Here is a 23,747-nt window from a genome sequence, read left to right as displayed (position 1 = left end):
TCACAAGAGGTTAAAGAAAAGAGAAACAAGTACATTTTTGTTGTTTTGGTAAATAGCATTATTCCACAAAGGCTGTCGATTGAGCTTAACTTGTATTGAACCCGGAATGTTCCTTTAACTCATGTGATGTTTATGTCTTGTGGCTATACTTTTAAACTGTGTGTATTGTAACAGCCTCATTCACGATTTTTTGCTTTTTTGTTTTATAGACCAGCAACGAGTTCAAATGTAATTTTTTTTTTGTAGTAATCAACATTATGCTTTCGATTGAACTCAGAACATTCCGTTAATGTGCTTTAACTTGTTTTTTTAAATATTTTTTTATTGTGATCTACAGTTTCCCTGACACATTTCTCTCTTGTTTTCCTTGCTTACTTTGGCTAATATCTGTTCCCTTTCTCTCTTTTTGTTTCCCTTCTCTGCTGTCAGTCCTCTGTGGACAGTCTGAGCTTTTACAGGTTGACACTGATGTGTTTGTCTGCGTAAAATCTGCATGTTCTCTCACATAGTACCTGTTTGCATCTGACCAGCTTGTATGTTGTGTTCTCTACACTGATACATTTGTTATTTAACATCAGCATGTGTCATTTCAGATGGAACATATTGAGGCTGATTATATGGTGGTGTAATTGCGTTCTCTGTGTGTGTTATAGCATGTAACTGCCATAGACACTCATCGGAGTGCTACTATGATCCAGAGGTAGACCAGCGGAGAGCCAGTCTTAACATGCAGGGAGAGTACAGGGGCGGAGGAGTGTGTATAGAGTGCCAGGTGGGCTCCGATGCACACACACACACACATTATGGAGATACAGAAATACCATGTTTTTAGAGTGCTTGCAAGGCAGCACTATAATTAATCACTCAATATCCCACCCCCGCCTCCTGCCATCTATCTTTGGATTTTGGAAACTTTGTACTTATGAAGTAAAGAATAAAGTCTTTTAAATGCCTTTTGACTTAGAGTGAATAGTTCAAAATCCAAAATGAAAATTATCTCATCATTTACTCACCCTTATGACATCCCAGATGTGTATGACTTTCTTTCTTCTGTTGAGCACGAACAAAGATTTTTTGAATATCTCAGCTCTATAGGTCAATACAATGCAAGTGAATTGTGACCAGACCTTTGAAGCTCCAAAATACACAAAAAGGTAGAATAAAAGTAATCCATATGCCTTCTGAAGCAATCGAAACAGTTTTTCACTATAAATCTTGACATCAGCCATCAGCAGACTCTTTGGTGATCATGATCTCAAGCTCGATTGCACTTCCTATAGTGTCATCTAGCGCTCTGCGTATGCGTCAAGCTCTTGAAATTGCTTGAAATCATGATCATGCCTAGAGACTGCAATGGCAAGATGTACAGTGAAAAAGGAGTGATATTTTAGTCTGTCCTCACCTAAAATCAATTGGATCTCTTCAGAAGACATGGATTAAACCACTGAGTCATGTGATTTACTTTATGTTGCCTTTATGTGTTTTTTGGAGCTTCAAAGTTTTGGTCACCATTCACTTGCATTGTAGGGACCTACAGAGCTGTATACCTAAATATACTTCTAAAAATCTTTGTTTGTGTTCTGCAGAAGAAAGATAGTTTTACACATCTGGGATGGCATGAGGGCGAGTAAATTATGAGAGAATTTCATGTTTTGGGTGAATTATCCCTTTAAATTGATCAAATGTTCTCCATTTGGAATCTAACCAACAGCAATGACACCATTACTTAATTGTGATCGCTCTTTTTTTCTTGCAGTATCTACAGTATTTGAACACTTAATTGTGATTGGTTGTTGATCAAAAATCCACATTACATCCTTTATTAAAGGAAAGTTAACTGCGATTGAGTAGTCTCAATTTACATTTCCCCCTTTATTATCTGTAATGTATTTGGGTTTACAACTTTCAGTTTGTTTCCAAACTTTTATTTTTAAACTTTATTCTCTTTCTGCCTTGCAAAAAGGTATTTTCTGTATCACAATCATCAGGAAGTAGAACCTCTTATTGTACGGTTGTTTTTCATTCACAGCATCACACCACAGGCATCAACTGTGAGCGCTGTATTCCTGGATACTACAGGTCACCTGAAACCCCTATTGGGCTTCCATTCACCTGTTCAAGTGAGTCTCAGCATACATTTACATTTACATTTATTCATTTGGCAGGTGCTTTTATCCAATGCAACTTACAAAAGAGGAAAACATAAGTGAATCATAAGTGACAGTGGTATGAAAAGTGCTATACTACAAAGTTTCACTAGCATCAGAATAGTATACAAAACAGATTAAAGTGCAACTTTTTTTTAGTGACTGGTTCAGTGCTCATGGAAAATATGTGTTTGAAGTCATTTTTTGAAGACAGAGAGTGAGTCAGCTTCACGGATTGTTGGGAAGGTCATTCCACCAAAGTGCCTCTTTGTGTTGGTACGACAAGGCGACGTTCCTTAGCCGACTGCAGGCTTCTGGTGGGTGTGTAGTTCTGCAGAAATGATTTTAGGTATGCTGGAGCAGACCCAGTGACTGTTTTGTATGCCTGCATCAGAGCCTTGAATTTGATACGTGCATGAACCAGCAGCCATTGGAGAGAGACAATGAGTGGTGTAACGTGCTTTCTTTGGTTAATTTAAGACCAGACGTGCTGCTGCATTCTGGATCATTTGCAGGGGTCTAATAGCACATGCAGGAAGGCCTGCAATGAGAGAGTTACAGAAGTCCAGTCGTGTTATGACAAGTGACTGAACGAGCAGTTGTGTGGCATGTTCAGAGAGGAAAGGTCTTATCTTCCTGATATTGTAGAGTGTAAATCTACATGATCGTGCTGTCTTTGAGATGTGGTCTGTGAAACATGTTATCGATGGTTACCCCTAGATTTATGACCATTTTGGAAGGCAAAACTGTAGTTGTACCCAGCTGCACGGTGATGTTGTGTTCAACTGCAGGGTTGGCTGGAAAGACAAGAAGTTTGGTCTTGGCTGGGTTGAGTTGCAGGGTTTGTGGAAAGACAAGTAGAGTTGCGTGTCATCAGCGTAGCAGTGGTAAGATAAACCATGTGACTGAATGATGGGTCCCAGTGATGTTGTGTATATAGAGAAGAGAAGTGGCCCAAGCACTGATCCCTGAGGTACCCCAGTAAGTAACTGATGCGGCTTGGATACAAATGCCATTTTAACTGTATGTACAGTATAGGTAAAGCATAAGACATTTTTTTTATTCTTTTGATTTTATTTTTTGCAGAGTGCCAGTGTGAGTCAGAGTTCAATGATGGCACATGTGAAGACTTGACTGGACGCTGTTACTGTAAGCCCAACTACACTGGTGAGAAATGTGATACATGTGCAGAGGGATACGAACACTTTCCTGCCTGCTACCGTAAGTCTGAGTGTGTGTGTGTGTGTGTGTGTGTGTTGGTGTCTTTGAAGCTTTTATGGAGTATTTAGACCCCAGTATATTTAGCTAAAATGATCTGCAGTCTAGACATTTTTCTAAAACAGTTATTAAGTAGATAGAAAGAAACAGTGATCCTTCTTTCTTATAAACTCTTTCTTTGTATTTATTCCTGTCAGAAGTGTACATTAGTGGAGAGGCCAAACCTGCGGGAGAAATCATCAGTAAGACTTCCACAATCACTCTCTTTTATTCAGTTTGATTCTATTCAGTTTGATATGATTCATCCCAACAATTAACTTTTCTCTTACGTGGCTTAACTTCTTTTGTTGCTATGTGAAGTCAAATATGTTACTATTAATTTCACTGCATATAAGCTATTATGAATTATTGTCAGACAGGAGTGTGTTATAAATGCTTTACACTTTCAAATGTGAAACTAGGTGTAGCTGGTGGAAGTAACTGAGAGTGGAGAATTTACTCCAGTAATGTCTAAATGTGTGTGTTGTGTAGACTGTGAGTGCAGCGCTGCAGGAACAGAGGGGAACTCTTGCAGGCCAGACCCTCGCACCAATACATGTGTGTGTAAACCTGAATTCACTGGAGACCACTGCGACACCTGTGCTCATGGACACTTCAGCCTTAACTGCCAACGTACGTTTAAACACACACACAGAAATGAAATCACATAGGGATCCACTTTATTTAATGTATGGATTTCATCCACTATATATTTTTTTAAGTTCATTAACAAGCATTATGCAATGCTTAGATCAGTTCAGATGAGTAGTTAATTTATATTGAAGTAAATGAAAATTAGTGCTGTCAGTCGACTATAATTTGTAAAGAAATTGGCAAAAAGATGGCAATTAATCGCATAATTTTTCGTAGTTAATCACAATTAATTGCAGATTTTAAAAGTGCTGAAATTTGACTCTAAATATATTTCTTTTCTGTCAAAATGCATTTATTTCATTCTTAGGAAACAAAACAAAACAATGTAAAAATCTGATGCTTTGTGAAAGACTTCCTCAGTATAAAGATAGAAATGCACTAAAATGGCACCAATTCAATGGCACCAATTCCAAAACAAGTCTAAGTGGGAGTTTGACTGATTGAAAGAACTAGTCCCCACATAGGTTGTATATTCATTGCAATGGGCATTACATCTCTTAAACTTTCATTCTCCACATTATTAATCTGTCAAAAGACTGTGACTGTCCGCTTTGTTACATTAATCGTGTGGCCACGTTCACGATTTGCGGCAGAGCATCAGTGCCGATTTGAACTCCACACGAAAGCGCTTGCAGACAAAAACATCTCATTCTGCATTTTGTGACAGTTAAGACTGGCTGTGCTTCTGAGGTAATTAAAATATGCATTACATAGGCTGAGAAATACTTGATTTCTATCACAAGTTCCACCTAGGCTTGTTTTGTACAACAAATTGCGTTAAAAGCTCCTTTGCCCATTGATTAATCACTGACACTGAATCACTGCTGTGTGTGTGTTTGTGGTGTTTGCTTCATTGTAATAACTCCACGTGGACACATAGATACATCGCAAATGTTCCACCCTTCCAACAAGTGTTTATGCTGGTTTATGCTCTATTAATAGTAAATGCGTTAATTCATGTTTTTAATTTATTGCATGCGTTAACTCATTAATTTTGACAGCTCTAATGAAAATATATGAATCAAAACTTAATGTGTTTCAAAAGATTTCTAAAGATGTACATTAACTAATCATCTAAGCATTGTATAATGTGTTTTTTTTAATCATTTTTATTGAAACTTACAGTGTTACAAAGTGTGACCAAGTTATGTAATACATTCGTACAAATGGCATGTACTACACGTACATTCTTCCTCATCTAGCTGTATTTACGTACATGTGTGTGCATATCTATTGTTGAGATCAGCTGTTCTGCCCTTTTTTTTACTTTCCTGTGTAAGCTGCCATAGCAGGTGACATCTGAGCAAACACATGCAGAATGTCACATCTCTGTTGACTGTCTGCTAAACTGCTGTTGGTCTTGTGCATATTTGGAGTGTTTGTGAGCACAATATACCACCCAAAGACAACACACACATTCTCTTTGTGTTCCCTCCCCACCAGGCTGCCAGTGTTCAGGCCCGGGTTGTCTGGATGGATCCTGTGACAGAGTAACGGGCGATTGTGTGTGCCGGAGTGGGTTTCAGGGGTATTCATGCGAGCATTGTGCACCTGGCTACTTCAACTACCCGCTGTGCCAATGTGAGTGCTTGCCAACTCTAATCTTGCTAAAAACTGAATCTCCCATGAGCTACAGTGCAGCCACAATAACTGTTTCCCGTTGACTCTTTTTAACCATATTACTGCTTGTCAGTTTAAAGTTCAACATTAAATCTAAATTGAATCTATTTACTCTCTAAATACATGGACCTATTGTGCATGATTCGTTTGTGTATTATATTCCAAAGAACAAAATATTTGTCTTAATAATCTTTCATCAAAATTGAATAACATGCTCTGCCTGTGGAAAAAAAAATATATTTTTGGTTGATGTTACCAAGGCCACACACATAAATATAGGCCAGGTGGGCAAAGGCGGGCACGAAGTTTATTAATAAAACACAAGCAAACAATCCAAATCAGAAGGCAGAGAGACTTAGTCGAAAAGCAGGCAGATAAATCCAATAAACCAAACAGATAGTCCAACTAGGCAAATAAAACAAAGGGTAATCCAAAAAGCAGTAAATCCAGAAAAAACAGGCAATGGTCATAGCATGTAATAAACAATAAACAATGGCAATGGAAAAACGCTCAGTAAGGCAGGGTAAACTGGCAATACTTCACAATGTGACAGTGGAATAGGCATGGTTTAATACGGTGGCAAACAGGAAAGAGTGTAGAAGGAATAGTCCATGGCTAATACTCAGGTGAGGGCTCCCTCTGGTGGCGGGATGAATGAGAGGCAGCCTCATTCATTACAAGTAGATAATGCAGCCAAACACTTGTCAGTAGTTAATACAGTTCATGCAGTTTAATGGCAGTTAACATTAATGTTATAAAATGTGTTGCGAATGCCATTTAATGTTGACTTTTAATTTCTTCCTCTCTCTCTCTCTCTCTCTCTCTCTCTCTCTCTCTGTAGTTTGTGGCTGTAGTGTTGTGGGCTCTTTACCTGAGATGTGTAATGCAGCTGGTCAATGTTTGTGCAGGCCAGAGTTCACCGGTCCTCGCTGTGAGCAATGCCACTCAGGCTTCCACTCCTATCCAAACTGCCAGGGTGAGCCACACTTGCATGTATTTGAAAATAAGCGATTTGTGCGGATCCATCTTTTACCATCTATATTTTCTTGGTTGTAATATTTGACATTCCCTAGTGTGCACCTGTGACCCACGTACATCTCTGGATTCCAGCTGTAGTGTCTCTGGCCAGTGTCACTGCAGACCCAATTATAGTGGCCCCAAATGTGAACAGTGTGCACCAGGATACTACTCTTTTCCCAGCTGCACACGTGAGTTATATGACTCCTAACGCTATTTAGTGTAGATTATGATCCATTATGTTGGACTTGTTTCCACTGGGGTCTTTTTGCACTTTCAAACAAAGTGGTTGTAGATTTAAATCTTAAAGTTAATTCTCTCTCTGTTTCAGCATGCCATTGTTCAGTGGAAGGCTCTCGCTTCAGTTCCTGTGATCCAGTATCTGGTCAGTGCATGTGCCTGCCCAACATTGTGGGTCAGAGGTGTGATAGCTGCAGCTATGGATCACATGGCTTCCCCCTCTGCCAAGGTGATCAAACACAGACAAATTATCATTTTAAATGTATTGTATTGTTCAGTCATTTCAAATAGTTCTGGTTTGATCTATGTTTTTTAATGTTTTCTTTTTTCCTCTGTTATCTGTGCTTTAGCTGGCACATGTAACCCAGCAGGATCTGTGCAGAATGAGATCCTACCCACTGTGGTGAATATTATTGAGCTTTATTGATCTTTTTCTGCATCAAAAGGATAGTTCACCCCAAAAAGGAAAATTCTCTCATAATTTACTCATCTCCATGATATCCCAGATGTGTATGACTTTCTTTCTTTTGCTGAACACAAACAAAGATTTTTTGAAGAATGTTTCTTATCTGTAGGTCCATATAATGAAAGTGAATGGTGACCAGAACTTTGAAGGTCCAAAAACCACATAATGGCTGCATAAAAGTAATCTATAAGATTCCATTGGATAAATCCATATATTCAGAAGCAATATTATTGGTGTGGGTGAGAAACATATTTAAGTCCTTTTTACCCTAAATCTCCACTTTCACTTTCATATTCTTCTTCTTTTATTTTTGGCAATTTGCATTCTTTGTGCATATTTCCACCTACTGGGCAGGGAGGATAATTTATAGTAAAAAAGGATTTAAATATTGAACTGTTTCTCACCAAATCGCTTCTTTAATCGCTTCTGAAGACATGGATTAAACCACTGGAGTCATAAGGTTTACTTTTTTGCTGCCTATATGTGCTTTGTGGAGCTTTCAAATTTACAGAGCTAAAATATTCTTCTAAAAATATTTGTTTGTGTTCAGCAGAAGATAGAAAGTCATACAAATCTGGGATGGCATGAGGGTGAGTAAATGATGAGAGAATTTTCATTTTTGGGTGACTATCCCTTTAAATATGGTAATTTCAGAATAGATTTCTAATGTTCTGTGTACTGCATACTGTACGGTACTAGTTAAACAGTATGCAATATGCAACAATAAGATTTTTAGAAGTACATACTCATACATTTTATTATTATGTGAATGAGAATCATAGACATAATTTTAGTTTTTGATAAACATTTTTTCTGTATATTAATCCATATTGGTTGATGTTTTGTATACCTCAGGGCTCCTGTGAGTGTCGGCCGTATGTAGAGGGGTTGGCATGTGACCGCTGTAAGCCTCTCTACTGGAATCTATCTCCTGAGACAGTCTATGGATGTTCAAGTAAGAGAGACTTCTGGCATATCTTGCAAACTTAAGTCTTGACCTACTGGGGGAACATAAGCAGTTTAAATTACAATGTGTTAACATTATGGCAGCCGTTTTATTGGTTATGGTAACAATTATTTTAAAATGTGTGAAGATAGCTCTGTGGCTTGTTAAATGTATAGGTAGTTACATGATAGGATAGATACAGTATGTATCGATGCACTGATACAGAACATTTGGTTCAATTGTTGATTTTTATTTTTATTTTATGGATATGTTATGATTTTAAAGCTACATGGTTTTGCCTGTTTAGTGTACACTGAAGTTTAAAAAAAAATTGTACATCCTTGTAAAAGTTTGGTGTCAAATCAATTTTATGCACAGAAATTATGGATAGCTTTTGAAACGTGACACTTATAAAGAGTACATTGTTTGAATAATAAATTAGATAAACCTTCCAATATCAGACATATGTTGATTATTAATCAAACTGATGGTGATAATAATATAAAAAGGGTTACTGTTGGCCGATACCTATAGATTAATCTATATGTGAATGTATATTTGTATTTTTGTAGCTTGTGAATGTAATACAGTAGGGACTATCAGTGAGGTTGCAGAGTGCACTCAGGTGAGGAAATATTTCCACTCCATCAATAATAACACCAGCTTACAAATGAATTTACAAGAGTTTAGTGAACTAATCCATCCCTCTACGTGTGTGTATCAGAACACGGGCCAGTGTTACTGTAAACCTAACGTGTGCAGTGGAACTTGCAATGTTTGCAAAGATGGATACTTCAACCTGCAGAAGGGCAACTACTTTGGGTGCCTAGGTATGAAATGAATCACAGGAAGAGATTCTCAATACTTCAATGAAGAGACCCTCAGAAATGAAGTTTAAACCCTCATCCCTGTGTGTCTGTAGGTTGTCAGTGTGATATTGGAGGTTCTGTTGGGCAGATGTGTGATGACAGACACGGGCGCTGTCGATGCAGACCCAATGTGGAGGGACCCAAATGCACACAGTGAGTGAAATGGGAAAAGACAACATGATTTGTGCTGTTATCACATATGTGTATGTGATGTCCATTCATTAAATCTCTCGCAATATCTGTTTAGACCCCGTCCGGATCATTATTTCCCAGACCTGCACCACATGAAGTTTGAGGTGGAAGAGGGCACTACCAAGGATGGACGTCCGGTGAGGTTTGGCTACAATCCTCTGGAGTTTGAGAGCTTCAGCTGGAGGGGCTACGCTCAGATGTCCCCCATTCAGGTGTGACACAAGAACAAGTACACAGACATTAGTCCTGTAAAAACAAAATGTTTCATGAAAACAAATGAATTCACACATTTTTAATGTTTAGTTAAAATCGTTTAATTAAAATATTTGTTTTTTTTGTTTGAAAAGTTAAATTTTATTACATTATTGAATGGTAAATTATTATTATTATTGTAAATTATTTTTATTTATTTATATTATTCTTAGCATTATTATGCATTTCAGCCTTTTGTGTATCAACATTTTGGTTCAGCACTTAAAGTCAACATTAGGGGTGGGTAAAAATATCGATTTTCAGATGCATCATGATCTTCATTTGAACAATCTCGATATTGTGATTTAAATCCCAAGATCGATCTTTTACTCTATGTGCAACACCCTACTACTACAATGAAAGGAAATCACTCACATTAGCAACCAAATTTTGCGCTATGCGGCTCAAAAATATATATTTGGCAACTAGCTGGTAAATGTTTACATTTCGCTCACTAGTAACTGTTTAGTATGGTGGTGGAGTATTCAGCAGCAAGATCCTTTCACAGCATGTTAATAGTAAAAGTTGTTCCATGTAATGCATGGATCCAGGTGACCCATTTGTCATTTAAAAACTTCTCTTTTAATACCCTTTCTGTCCTTTACAGTAAGTTGTCGATCATAAACAACAAAAAAATAAACATTTACTTGTAATCAGGCATAGCACAGATGAGATAAAGCCATTCGAGTCCTCTCTCGTCAACATGCGCTAATTTATAGATGCTTTTTACAGAAATGCTGGTTTTCTTAAAGAGACAGTACCTGTTTTAGCACATGTTCAACAAATCAATGTAAATACCTGTTAATAGTACAAATTATGCAATTAAACAAAAATCATGCAACAATTTTTTTGAAAAAGAATAATTCATTTATTGATTTAATACATGGATTTGTTAAATTTTAAAAAAGCTAAAATGTGACAAATGTAAAAAAAATTTTTTATAAATGTAATTAGTAAAATAAATATTTTCGTAATGAAGCTCATTAAAAGATCCCCTGTATAATTAACAGCATTAGCTAGGAGTGAGTTTCTTTCATATATAAGCAAAAGGGACATTATAACAAAAATTTACAAAAATGAACCGATATCGAATCGAAATCGGAATCGAATTGAATCAAGAACTTGTGAATTGGGAAATCTGTATCAGTACTCAGCACTAGTCAACATGAAATGAAAAATTGAGTCTATTTACATGCACATTCATAATCTTGTGCTATTCATCTGTGCACATTATTGCAAATATTTTTTTTTTTAAATCTTTCATGAAAATATGATAACTTACCCTGCCTCTGAAAACAATTTCCTTTGCTGCTGATGCCACTGAGCCCTATTTTTCAACCCATCCCATTTAACTTCCAGTCATAAAGAAACCACTTTTCACAATACAATCAATTCCTGATGGAAGTCAGTACAGAAGTTAAATGGATTGTGAACTGTTTCATGTTGACTTTAAAGCTGCTTTGATGATAATTTGTTTGTATTATTGATAAATGATGAATGAGATGTTATGACATGTTTTAGTCCATGCATTTTTCATGCATGTGTGTATAAACCCTGCCCTGTGCAATACAACATTCTGAAACGATGTGTGTGATGGGTCATTGAAATGTGATGTGTCTTTGCTTGGGCTTTGATTACTGCTTGCATAAATTGCTTGCTGTGTTTGGCTGGGTGCTTTAGTGCTGGTGGTGGTTTAAAACAACTGCTTTGCATTTGTCTCTCTTTTTCTGTCTGTCTCTGTTCTGGGTCGATCTCTTCTCTAGCCACGGGTTTTGGTTGAGGTGGTGGTTGGCTCTCCAGACTTGTTTCATGTGGTCTTGCACTATGTGAACCGTGGTGGCGTGGATGTGAGGGGGCGGATCTCTGTGATCGAGGATGACAGACACTTTGTGTCTGGTAACTGTAAGTCTTTATACTCTCCTTCTCTATCCTCTTTCTGCCTCCCTAAATTTCTTGCTTTCATGGATTTGGAAGCTGGTGACTTCCAATCCTCCTTGATCCTCTATTCTAAAACTTCCTTCCTCTTCCCCTAATGTTTAAGACACGCACACCGCAACCTGTATTCCCCATCACACACACACACACACTTTGATCAGAAACCCATAGTTCAGGTCTTTAACACAGACTATATTATTTCCTGTACACTCTATCCCCCTTTCCCATTTTCCCCTCTCTTTTTCTTCCTTGTCCTCTATCTTAGAATACGGTTAAAATGATGGTGCACGTGCGTGAAGCAGACGTGTATCTCACACGCTTCATCCTCAGATATGTAAACACGCAGTCAGCCGTGTCGAATGGTAAAATCACAGCCTATCAGAGCAGCAGAAGAGGTACGTCTTACGGTTCGATGTGAACTACGCAGTTCTGGACTGTCGTTGCTTTCTTTGGCCACGTCCACACTAAAATGTTTTTGTTTGTAAACGTGTCTTTTTCTCTACGTTTTGGCCTTTTGTCCACACTGAGACAGTGTTTTTGACAGCGAAAACCGAGATTTTTCGAAAACGCTCTCCCAAATGGATACATTTGAAAACACCCTCTTTGCGTTGTAGTGTAGACATCGGAAATGGAGATATTTGATCCATTGAACCCAAAACATTCAAGATGGCAGCCCATGTTGTAGCGGCGTTGTTGTGCCTGATATTTAGTTTGATATCATTGATAAAGGTAAATGTTACTTAGAACAAACTTCACATTGCATTCCTTCAAAGGTGACGGGAAGTTTTCTCGGAATCATGGGCGTAACTACAGGGTGGGCAGCCGCCCTAAGGCCCGGGGTGAGAGGTGACGATAAATGACCCAGGCTCTCCCAGGAGTGGGCCCAACATGTTCTTTGCACTGGGGCCCGTAAGATCGAAGTTACACCACTGTTCGGAATTGCTGTCCAGTGACGAACACAAGGACAATTGCGTTTCAGACCAAACATGGAATGGCAATTTTTCACATGTGCAGTAAAGGGGATTAAGAGCTTTTATACATTTTAGTGTGGACGAAAAACTTTTGTAAAATGCTTGAAAACAGCAGTGTGGATGGAGAGCATTTCAAAAACCAAAACTACGTTTTCAAATGTATCCGCATTCATGTGGATGTAGCATTTGTTTGATTTGAAGAAATAAATCACAAAAAATGAAAGGAGCAGTTCACCCAACAATGTAAATTCTGTCATCAATTACTCACAGCAATGTCATGCCAAAGTTTTCTTTCTTCCATGAAACATAAAAGGAGAAATTTTGAAGAATGTTACAGTGACCAGACAGCATACAGTGACCGGGTGCTGATATTCTCCAAAAACGGACAAACAAGCACCATAGAAGTGTTCCATACACCCCGTACAATATATTCAAAGTCTTCTGAAGCATGTGAAAGCTTCGTGTGTGAAACAGACCAAAGACATCAAAAATCGTTATTCATTGAAAATCTGTCAAATCTCATTTGTACTACTGCATTTCCAATCTAGTATTAAAATGTTTATTAAAAAATAGTGTTTGGCATCAATAGTGTAAAACCTGGCATGACATGTCTTGACATGCTACATTTGAATTTAAGTGAATGCGAATGAGATTTTAGAAGGTGAAGATTTTCAGTTAATTACATCTTACTTTTTTGCCTTTTCCTCACACAAAGCTATCATATGCCTTCAGAATACTTGGAAAATAGCACACACGCTGTATGAAATATTTGTAAGGTGCTTTTATGTCATTTTTGCAGTTTCCATTTAATTCTTTTTGTGGAAAAGAGAAATGTAAACTGTCATCTTTTGTGTTCCATGAAAGAATGGAATCATACAGGTAAACAACATGAGGGTGAGTAAATGATGACAGAATTTCATGTTTGTCCATGATGTTAATACAACAATTCATAAATTGAATATTTCAGACTAAAAGGTACATATATTCTGGTACGTGAACTGCGTTTTTTTTTAAACACTGACGTACATTCTGATTTACATCCTCACAAACCCAATCTCTGTCCTCTCTTTCTAGGCTCTGAGCAGTCCAAACAGATCATCTTTGCACCCAGCTCAGAACCCATATTTGTCAATGTGCCCCAGAACAGCTTTGTGGAGCCATTTGTCTTGAATCCTGGAACCTGGACTGTGATCATAGAGGCAGAGGGTATTCTTCTGGTAGGCCTCTCTCTTAATGATACTAAATGTTCATAGTCTCTACATTAGTCCTGGTAAAATTGGACTCTTTATCTCTCTCCACAGGACTACTTGGTGCTGTTGCCCAGTGCATATTATGAGGCTCCCATCCTGCAACTTAAATTGACTGAGCCCTGTTCTTACAGCCACATACAGGATACAAGTCAGAAGTCAGTAGTACAGCCACTATATTTTGTGCACATGTATTATACACTGTACCTATTATATGAGAAGTGACTGGAGGAATTGTTGTTTTGGTGTGTTTAGCTGTCTGCAGTACATGTATCTATCTCTAGACGAGTTCCCGTCCATCTCCGGCAATGATGCCAATTGTAGGTCTGATAATCACCTGCCCAAACCTTGCCACACTGAAAAGATCACCCCTCGCCATCCCAGCATGGCCATCTGCAGCGGCAACGATGTGAGTATTTGTGTGTTACGTGTCTCAAAACCTACCTAGACAGCATGTTTGGCCACCATAAGTGCTTAGTGATGCTGTTCTGATGAATAAATAAATCATGTATGACAAACTAAATAAATAACTCATAAATAAATTAGTGATGTTTTTAAATAAAGGTGTTAACTAGTAAGATATTTATTTGTATGTGTGTTCAGATAAGTGTTCAGCTGCGTGGTCGCATTCCTGTCCCTGGAGAGTATGTGTTGGTGGTGGAGTACGCCAGTGAAGATGAAGCCCCTCAAACTCTCACTGTGTCTGTCAACTCACGGGGCAAACACACTCACCAAGAGCAAATAACACTACTCCACTGCAAATACAGGTGTGTGTGTGTGTGTGTGTGAGTGAGTGAGAGAGCGAGAGGTTGCAACATCTGCTTATTTCCCCTTTAACCTTTAATGTTCGGATTGGCCCTGGCGGCATGCATGCCGAAAAACAGTTATTATCAAAATATTAATAACAACAGTCTTGACCAACACAAATTAGGTATTGTTTTAAAGCTTAGAAGCTGTTATTTACAATGCACCTCTGCATTCATTATGACCAAAACTGAACAAGTGATTTGAAATTTGCAGACAAATCAGAAGTGTTCCGTTTGAATAAATAATTAATAATTTTGCACTGTACGTATTATTGTAATCCGTGGAAACATCAGACTGATCAAATAGCCATGTGCCATATGTCATTGGAAAGCTCTAAAAGAGTAGGATACAACAAGCCTATTTAGACAAAACTATAGCTAGTAATAGCAAAGTATATGTCTTTGACATACATGTTACATGTAAACAGATACTGCTTATAAGCCACAATTTCACTTATAAATTCATGAAAAATAAACAGAACTAAAATATCACACACCATTACTTACAGGAGGGGATTTACACAATGTAATCAGATACATAGATAATTAGATAATCCACACAAAGCACAATGTGCAGAGCATTATGGAATGATTAACTAATCGTATTAGGATTCAGATCGCTGCAACCAAAGGTGTAAGTCATCCAAAATTACACTTGGCCACCATGAGATAGTGCCAAGTACATAACAAAGACTAAATGATGACTCAAATGACACAGAATAGACGGGAATGGAATGAGATCTTATTACTCCTGTCTGCATGCTTTGGAGAGAGACCATACCTTTAGTCATTGTTTTATTTGTATGTGTAATTAGTCTTTATGTACAATTATTATGTTTTATTTGTTTGGAGAGGCTTTTGGACACTTGGAGATGTTTTTGGACACTAGGATAAATTATTTTTGCAATGCTATAGCTTTTGATTGCTTTGTCGGATCAACACAATTTTCTACTCAGTTACAGGTTATATGATTGGAACAAAGCAAAAGCAGTTTTTTTTTTAAAAGTACATTTTTGGTTCAAGTTTCTTAGGCTGAGTCTTATAATTTGTTAGAATCTATATCTTTTTTGTTTAAGGTTGCTTTTAAATGATACCAAGCAATTGACCCTGATTTTTTTATTTTTTTTACCTATAAATAATCTTTATCTTTAGTTTTGCACTGAAGTCTTTAAAAACACCTTCAGAGCTTAAAGGGCTAATTGTTTCATCAATTGTTGATCGATTGTTTTTTCACTGTATTTGCTGATCAACATGTGTGTCTTTCTCTGAATGCATGTGTAGTTTCCTGTGTCGAGCAGTGTCTGTAGATGACATGAAACGTGTAGCAGTCTTCACTCTCTCCGCCGAGGCTGATATTCAGCTCATCGCTGACAGAAGCAGTTTCTTCTTGGTGAGAGAATTTTTCTGCTTGAGTCAACCATGAAATTCATAATGAACTTGTGTCATTTGCGACTGTATGTTTGGTTTTCCCCTCCAGCACAAAGTGTTTCTCATACCTCGTGATCAGTTCACCATGGAGTACCTGAAGCCCAGAGTTCACTGCATCAGCACACATGGGCACTTCTCTCCAGAAAGGTGACTACAAATAAGCTATATCTATTGAATCTAGACATATTTACATTACTAAGGTATTAAGATATACTGTATCTTAGATATGTACTTAGAAACATGCTTTTGAATATACCTAGCTAAACAATGTTAAACTTGGATATATAGATACTTAGATATATCTTAGATCAGCCGCGGCCCATGCATTTTAAGTCTAGGCCTTCAGTGTGATTCATGCCATTAAGAAAACACAGTTTCACAATGAATAAGACACCGTATGCCCATCATACATTATGTGGCAGTCATCAAATAATACCAATTAACATTTTAAAAACACGTCCATGCATAAAGGCCAGAACCAAGGAGGTCTAATACCAAGAAAAAGCTTTCTAATAATATTTGCGATTTAGATTTTGCTTGAAATAAATTTAGTTTCGTCAGGGTACACAGTTACTTTTCAAAACTTGATGTGACACTAAATGTTCCAGCAGCCAAATTTACACATAGAAAACTCCTGACGTTTCAAATTACGTACAACACTTAATGCGTGATTGCGTCACTCAATGCCAGCTAGAAGGACTGGACTGGGACATATCCTTAAGACCACACCCACAAGAACAAATAAATCAATCTGATTGGCTGATGAATGACTTTAGGTGCTTATTCACTGCAGTGTTGAGGCATTCTGTGAATATTCTGAAGGCCTGACGGTGTGGTGCTCAGACTCACATGCTGCTTCGGCTAAGGAGTGTGGCTTTGGGCATGCGATTTGTGAAACAGTTGTCACACTTTGGTTGTAAGCATCGAGGAATAAATTCTGATTGGATACATTTCTAGTTTTTTTTGTCATTTGTAGATTTATTTGGAGTGGAAAGCGATTGAAAGCGATGAAAGAATGAAAAATATTTGTATTTATTAGGCATGTTACGCCAGCAGAGAAGGCTTTGCTGGCCCTGAGAAATCGCCACTGTCTTTGATATTTCCAAAACTGAGGATGTTTTGTGTTCTCTGCCCTTCAGTGGCTCCTGTATACCATCTCGGTTCCAGACTCCTCCTCAGTCTGTGGTTCTGAAGGAGGGGCAGGCCTCCAATGTTCCTGATCCAGTTCTAGCTTCAGCCCCTGACTCAACCCACTTTGCTGACAGACCCTCTACCTCCACACCACCAACTGCAGCTGATAACAGTGAACACATGCTTCTGGACTCTTCTCAGGTACACATGACTTGACCTTACACTCTCATTCCCATCCAACTTATGTCACTTTTTCTTCCTTTAACCCTTTAAACTCTGTGTAAAGCAGTTCAGTGGAAAGGAGGAGGCGAGAACCGGCTTGACAATATAAATAATATTTTAATGATTAACTTAAACAAAAGACAAACACACACATGACGGACATGTCAGTAAACGATCTCTCTCTCCCGCACCATCCTCCGCAGTCGGCCTTTATCCCTCTCGGAGGCTTGATTAGCCTGATAAGGGACCGGGTGTGTATAATCACGACCCGGCCCCCTGAATTATAAGTTATAAAAGGCTTATAACTCAAAAAATATGTAATACCAAGTGTTTGGTATCATTTTAAAGAGAACTTTTAAAATATTTTAATGATATGGATTATGATTTGATTTTAAGTTATATATCTCTGATTATTTATAAGGTAGCTCCGAATAACTGCTTTTGTTTTGTTCTCAATCATATCACCTGTAACTGAGTAAATGAGTAGTATCCTAGTATTCAAAAATATCTCCAAATGTCCAAAAGCCTCTCCAAACTAATAAAACATAATGATTGTACATAAGAACTAATTACACATGCACATACAACAATGACTAAAGGTATACTCTCTCTCTAAAGCATGCAGGCATTAGTTATGAGACCTCGAGTCATGTGACGCCATGCAAGGTTCTGATGTGTGAACGGCAAGCTCTGCACACTTTGCTAGTTTGAACACTATTAATGTCAAATAAGATGGAAATCGAGTGAGCTCACAGGGTTCTGGCTCGACGATCTGCTGAGAGAGACAGGCCCCGTTAAGTTCCCTGAAAATATCTGAGATCATCCGATAAAGATCTTGTGTTACGTGAGGCGAGAAGTAAAGGAAGGCTTTTTTGGAAGAACCACAGCATTTTCTTGTTCCCAGACTTTGCGGATTTGACAAGAGAGAAACGTGATCGATTTAAGGAATGCAAGAAACTCTTACATCAACAGAAGGTTGCTTTTGCAATGATGTTCTGGCCAAATTGGGAATAGATGCTAAGGATGGCCGTAAAACATTAACATGTCCCCAGCAAGCGATGTCCTTCATAAAGTCAATAGAGCGTGTGAGTTATTTTGTGGTACTCTCATTGCAGCCCTGTGGACCGACTCACTGAACATTCACTTGGCTGTCCGAGGAAACTGAGTGCCTTTTTTGTTTCTTTTTGTGCTGCTCCACGTAGCGGCTGGAATTTCTTTTGCGAACTAACACTCATTAGGGACAGTTTTGTGGATGAATCTGCAAGATTTTTTGTGCTTATGCCTCATATTGGCTGGAGTTTGTTTTGTGGAGTATTTCTTGCAAGTCATTGAAGAGATTAGGTCATTTGTTGCACTCATGTAGCAGCTGAATTGGTCGGCTCACTGAACATTAATTTTACTGTCCGAGGAAACTGAGCGCCTTTTTATTTATTTATTTATTTTTGTGCTGGTTCTGCCTAGCGTCTGGATTTTTTTTTTGGAGGAACACACCTTCGGGACAGTTATGTGGATGAATCTACACATTCTTTTTGTTTATTCCGCCTATTGGTTGGAGTTTGTTTTATAGATTATCTTTGGTTTTGTAATTCTGTCTCATAAAAGTTGAATAGAAACACCGGACTTGAGCAATCCGACTGCAAAGTTGTTGCGGGGTCTCTTTTAGGCATACATGGACTGTTTGAGTTTAGAGGGATGGATACCAATTGGGGTTTGATTGTTATCACTAATGTTGGAATTTGGGCTTTATGATTTAGTTTTTGACACACAATCAATTTTTTCTATTATGTCAAAATCTCAAATGTTAATGAGTGGATTGTCTCTGTCCACGTGGAATGTGAATGTGTTGGGGAACCCCATAAAAAGAAGGAAGGTTATTTCTCTTCTTAAGCATATGAAATGTGATATAGTATTTCTTCAAGAAACGTATCTTTCCCAGCAGGAAGCTGAAGAATTTGGGAAGATATGGGGTGGACATATTTTCTTTTGTGCTGGCTCAACTAATAGCAGGGGAGTCATTACGCTGATAAATAAACATCTACAATTCAAATGTCTCAAACAGACTAAAGATAAATTAGGAAGAGTCATTATTGTTTTAGCAGAAATTCAGGGGCAAGTCTTATTTTGGCTAATGTTTACACACCTAACATTGATGATCAGGGCTTCTGATAGATCTTGAAGGGATGTTGCAAGCCACTGGCACCCCTCTTGATATTATATTGGGAGGAGACTTTAATCTTTTGATGGACTCAGTCCTTGATCATAGTGAAGCATCAAATGAAGTCATCTGATCCAGGAAAGCTAATGTGTTTTTAGCCAGATAGCATATTATTGTATGTGCTGTGTGAACATGGTTTTACATGTGGATTGTGTAATTATCTATGCATCTGATTATGGTGTCTGAGGGCTCTTTTAAATAGGAATTCCCTCCTTAAGTAATGCTATGTGTTATTTTATGTTCTGTTCATTTTTCATGAAGTTATAAGTGAAAACGCGGCATATCAGCAACACCTGTTAACGTGTAACGTAACAAAGAAACTGTTACTCGCTATATTTTTGTTTGATTGTGAGTAAAACAAATAGCTGTTTACATTATACTATTTGAGAGCTTTCAAACAACATATGACACATGGCTATTTGATTTTTATGTTTTATGTTTTTACTTATTGCAATAATATATACAGAGCAAAATCATAAAAAGTTATAAAAACGTAACACTTCTGATTTGTCTGCAAATTTCATAGCACTTGTTTAGTTTTGGTTATAATGCCGATATACATTGTAAAGTAGAGCTTCTAAGCGTGAAAACAATAATATTTTGTGTTGGTCAAAACTGTTAATTAATTAATATTTGTAAAATTAATATTTTGTTAGTCTTTCTTCTCACTGGCCCATCGGCAGGCCTGTCTGAGCTTAAAGGGTTAAAAAAACTGTTTCTTCTTCTTTCAAATCTCTCCTGTTCTCCTGTCCATTAGTTGAAACCCCTTTTCTAATGCTCAAACTCTAAAAGCAACAGCAAGTCTTCTAACTATTCCAATGTTAATGTGTTGTTGATATCCCAGAATGCTGTTGTGTATTCCACCCGCGTACACGCACTGGGTCGTTATGCGTTCATCCTGCAATACCATCAGCCCATGCACCCAACTTTCCACGTCCAGGTCTACATTAATGGAGGACGGATATGGCAGGGTAACAAAACCTGACAGATGCATGCACTGTGATGAGTGATGTTGCATTAAACGTCTGTAATTGCACTTTCTGCTCAGCAAATTAAGTTTATGATGTTTTATATGCCCTCCCTACCTATTCCAGGCCATGTCAGTGCATCATTTTGTCCCCATGGGTATGGTTGCCGTAGTGTTGTCATGTCAGAGAAGCAGATTTTCCTGGACATGACGGACCTTGAGGTCACCCTGACCCTTCGTGTTTCAGACAGGAAGACACTATGGCTGGTGAGGGTTGGTTTTTTTTTTTGTCATGCAAATTTCCCTGTTTCCTGACAAATATTACCGAAATAGGTGTCTTGAGAAATGACACCGGTCTCAATGACATGCTCTCTCTGCCTCTTATCTGTCATTTTGAGCATTTGGGTTTGCTGACATCAGGTTGGCTGACATGTCTTTGAAGTCCTTTTTACTTATTTAGGTTTAGCAATTATAATGAAAATTCATTGAGCCTTTGTGTTTCTGGTATGTCTATCGTTTTAGGACTATGTACTGGTGGTACCGGAGAGCAGTTACAGTTCTAGCTTTTTGACAGAGGAGCCACTTGACAAATCCTACGACTTTATTAGCAACTGTGGACAAAACAGTTTCTACATCAAGTATGACACTTCTATATATGGAATTCATTGTGGAAAAAGACTGCAGTTATCATCCTTACATTCCTTTTCTCCTTTCAGTCCTTCCACAGCTTCTCAGTTCTGCCGCAACTCTGCTGTGTCTCTGTCTGCTTTCTTCAATAATGGTGCTTTGCCCTGTGGCTGTCATGAGGTTGGCGCTGAGAGTGACACCTGTGAGACCTTCGGTGGGCAGTGCAGGTGCAAACTCAACGTGATTGGCAGAGACTGTTCCCAGTGTGCCACAGGCTACTACGGCTTCCCCAACTGCAGACGTGAGTATCACCAATTATTTAGTGAACGGATGGATGGATTAACAAGTGATTATTGTGAATGGATAGTGGAATGATCGTCTTTCATTTCCTCTCCAGCATGTAACTGTGGAACGCGTCTGTGTGAGCCTGTCACTGGTGAGTGTATCTGTCCTCCACGTACCCTGCAGCCGGACTGTGTCACCTGTGAGCCGCAGACGTTTGGCTGCCATCCTCTGGTGGGCTGTGAGGTGTGCAACTGCTCCAGACCTGGAGTCACTTCACTGGACATCAGCTGTGACACAAATAATGGCCAGTGCAGGTGCAGTACAGCCGAGTACACCACACACACACACATCTGCACGTGTTTCATTTTTCTTGAAAATACGTCCAGGTCACATTTCAAAATGAAAAGAAAAATTAAATTATTGTTTTTTTAATATTAAAAATTAAGTAATAGATAAATAAATAATAAATAAATAAAAATTATCATTACCGTATTGTATCTGGACATATTAATGTTGAGTTTTTCATTATTCCCTTTATTCTTAGTTGTGATTTCAACTTAACTTAGCATACTTTAGAGAGCAGTACAACAAGTACTATAATGATTTATAAATTCTTTACAATTTTAAGTAAGATATGTTTATTAAAGTTTTAAAATTACTTGCATTTTGCAGATGAGAATTTAGAGAGTGAATGTCCTTAAAGGGATAGATCACCCAAAAATGAAAATTCTCTCATTATTTACTCACCCTCATGCCATCCCAGATGTGTATGACTTTCTTTCTTCTGCTGAACACAAATGAAAGTATTTAGAAGAATATTTCAACTCTGTAGGTCCATACAATGCAAGTGAATGGTGGCCAGAACTTTGAAGCTCCAAAATCACATAAAGTCATCATAAAAGTAATCCATAAGACTCCGGTGGGTAATCTATATATTCAGATGTGATATGATAATAATATTATTAATTATTATTATTATTATTAATAAATATTATTTAAGTCCTTTTCTACTATAAATCTTCACTGTCATTTTCACATTCTTCTTTTTTTTTTTGGTGATTCCCATACTGTGTGCATATTGCCACCTACTGTACTGGGAGGATAATTTGTAGTAAAAAAGGACTTAAATATTGATCTGTTTCTTCACACCTATCATATCGCTTCTGAAGACATTGATTTAACCACTGGAGTCCTGTGGATTACTTTTATGCTGCCTTTAGATGCTTGTTTGTCCTTCAAACTTCTGGCTACCATTTACTTGCATTGTATGGACCTACAGAGCTGAAATATTCTTCTAAAAATCGACATTTGTGTTCTGCCGAAGACAGAAAGTCACACATCTGTGATGGCATGAGGGATTGAGTAAATGATGAGAGATTTTTTCATTTTGGTTGAACAATACATTTAATTGTCTTTAAAATAATGTTTCAATGAAAAATATTTTACAGTAATGGTCAAAAATTTTGTTATTTTGATAGGTGAAATATGATGAATATACATGTTTTTGACAGGTTAAATGAGATTCACACATAGGCATGTCTGGCATTAAAAGTATATTCTTTTGGATTGAAAGAGAGTCAATTAAGTGTTTGTATCTAACCCTTTATTCCTGAGCAATAGCCATTTTAACAAAAGGTTTTTTTTTTCTGTGAACCCCTGCCTGAAGGACTGATATTATTAACCACTGTTTCTCGTCATAACTGTACTGTATATATAAGGATTGAGCACAGAAATTCCAGAGGTATTTATTTTTAGGAGATTTTATTTGAGTCTATTGGCATTACTGTCCCCTCATTAGGCAGTGTTTAAAATCTGCAGGGAGGAATGTTCACGGATAAGCTGAACTGCAGTGGCTGTGATCTGCTTTGAATATCTCCAGTCATGCCTTCACTATGAGAGACAGTAATACGTTCTCCCATCCAAACCACAGTTTACACAGCCTTCCCATAAATCTTCTTATCGACGCTCCTCTTGTGTTCTCCACTCATTAAACTTGAAAGAGCCACTCTAATGCAATAGGAAAACACTGATGCCATGACTCCTATATACAGTATGTTTTAGGGCAGAGGCTTGATTTACAGACTTGATCTGAGAATAGAAACACCCATAGTTTGGGTTTAGAGGAGATCACAATAAGTGAAGGCAATAAGTCCTGTGTTCCCTTCCCTACCATTCCCAATTTGCTGCTGTGGAATTCCACAGCACAATGTCACATACCATAGTCACATTCCCACTTCACTGCGAGAGCTTTTA

General features: G+C 37.9%; 1 protein-coding gene across 3 annotated transcripts in view; it reads left to right on the top strand.

Annotated features, from left to right (window-relative positions):
• Positions 1-23,747, top strand: part of lama5 (laminin, alpha 5) — a 107,846-nt gene that overhangs the window by 47,190 nt on the left and 36,909 nt on the right. The window contains exons 8-35 of one of the 3 annotated variants that reach the window (XM_052092082.1): positions 654-772; positions 2,030-2,120; positions 3,234-3,368; positions 3,566-3,607; positions 3,897-4,037; positions 5,502-5,639; positions 6,520-6,654; positions 6,752-6,886; positions 7,027-7,164; positions 7,286-7,338; positions 8,257-8,356; positions 8,920-8,972; positions 9,072-9,177; positions 9,270-9,369; positions 9,464-9,620; positions 11,424-11,562; positions 13,641-13,783; positions 13,868-13,971; positions 14,069-14,222; positions 14,417-14,580; positions 15,901-16,009; positions 16,097-16,194; positions 17,187-17,379; positions 20,460-20,586; positions 20,710-20,849; positions 21,105-21,220; positions 21,299-21,510; positions 21,607-21,808. In XM_052092082.1, the coding sequence (XP_051948042.1) occupies positions 654-772; positions 2,030-2,120; positions 3,234-3,368; positions 3,566-3,607; positions 3,897-4,037; positions 5,502-5,639; positions 6,520-6,654; positions 6,752-6,886; positions 7,027-7,164; positions 7,286-7,338; positions 8,257-8,356; positions 8,920-8,972; positions 9,072-9,177; positions 9,270-9,369; positions 9,464-9,620; positions 11,424-11,562; positions 13,641-13,783; positions 13,868-13,971; positions 14,069-14,222; positions 14,417-14,580; positions 15,901-16,009; positions 16,097-16,194; positions 17,187-17,379; positions 20,460-20,586; positions 20,710-20,849; positions 21,105-21,220; positions 21,299-21,510; positions 21,607-21,808 (3,544 nt within the window). Of the gene's footprint in view, positions 1-653; positions 773-2,029; positions 2,121-3,233; positions 3,369-3,562; positions 3,608-3,896; positions 4,038-5,501; positions 5,640-6,519; positions 6,655-6,751; positions 6,887-7,026; positions 7,165-7,285; positions 7,339-8,256; positions 8,357-8,919; positions 8,973-9,071; positions 9,178-9,269; positions 9,370-9,463; positions 9,621-11,423; positions 11,563-11,860; positions 11,991-13,640; positions 13,784-13,867; positions 13,972-14,068; positions 14,223-14,416; positions 14,581-15,900; positions 16,010-16,096; positions 16,195-17,186; positions 17,380-20,459; positions 20,587-20,709; positions 20,850-21,104; positions 21,221-21,298; positions 21,511-21,606; positions 21,809-23,747 lie in introns of all 3 variants that reach the window. The other 2 variants (XM_052092083.1, XM_052092081.1) reach the window with 2 other exon arrangements.

Source organism: Xyrauchen texanus, chromosome 25, assembly GCF_025860055.1.
Source record: "Xyrauchen texanus isolate HMW12.3.18 chromosome 25, RBS_HiC_50CHRs, whole genome shotgun sequence".
NCBI classification, from domain to species: Eukaryota; Metazoa; Chordata; class Actinopteri; order Cypriniformes; family Catostomidae; genus Xyrauchen; species Xyrauchen texanus.
Note: the sequence above shows the minus strand (reverse complement) of the source record. Positions and strands in the feature narration are given on the sequence as shown.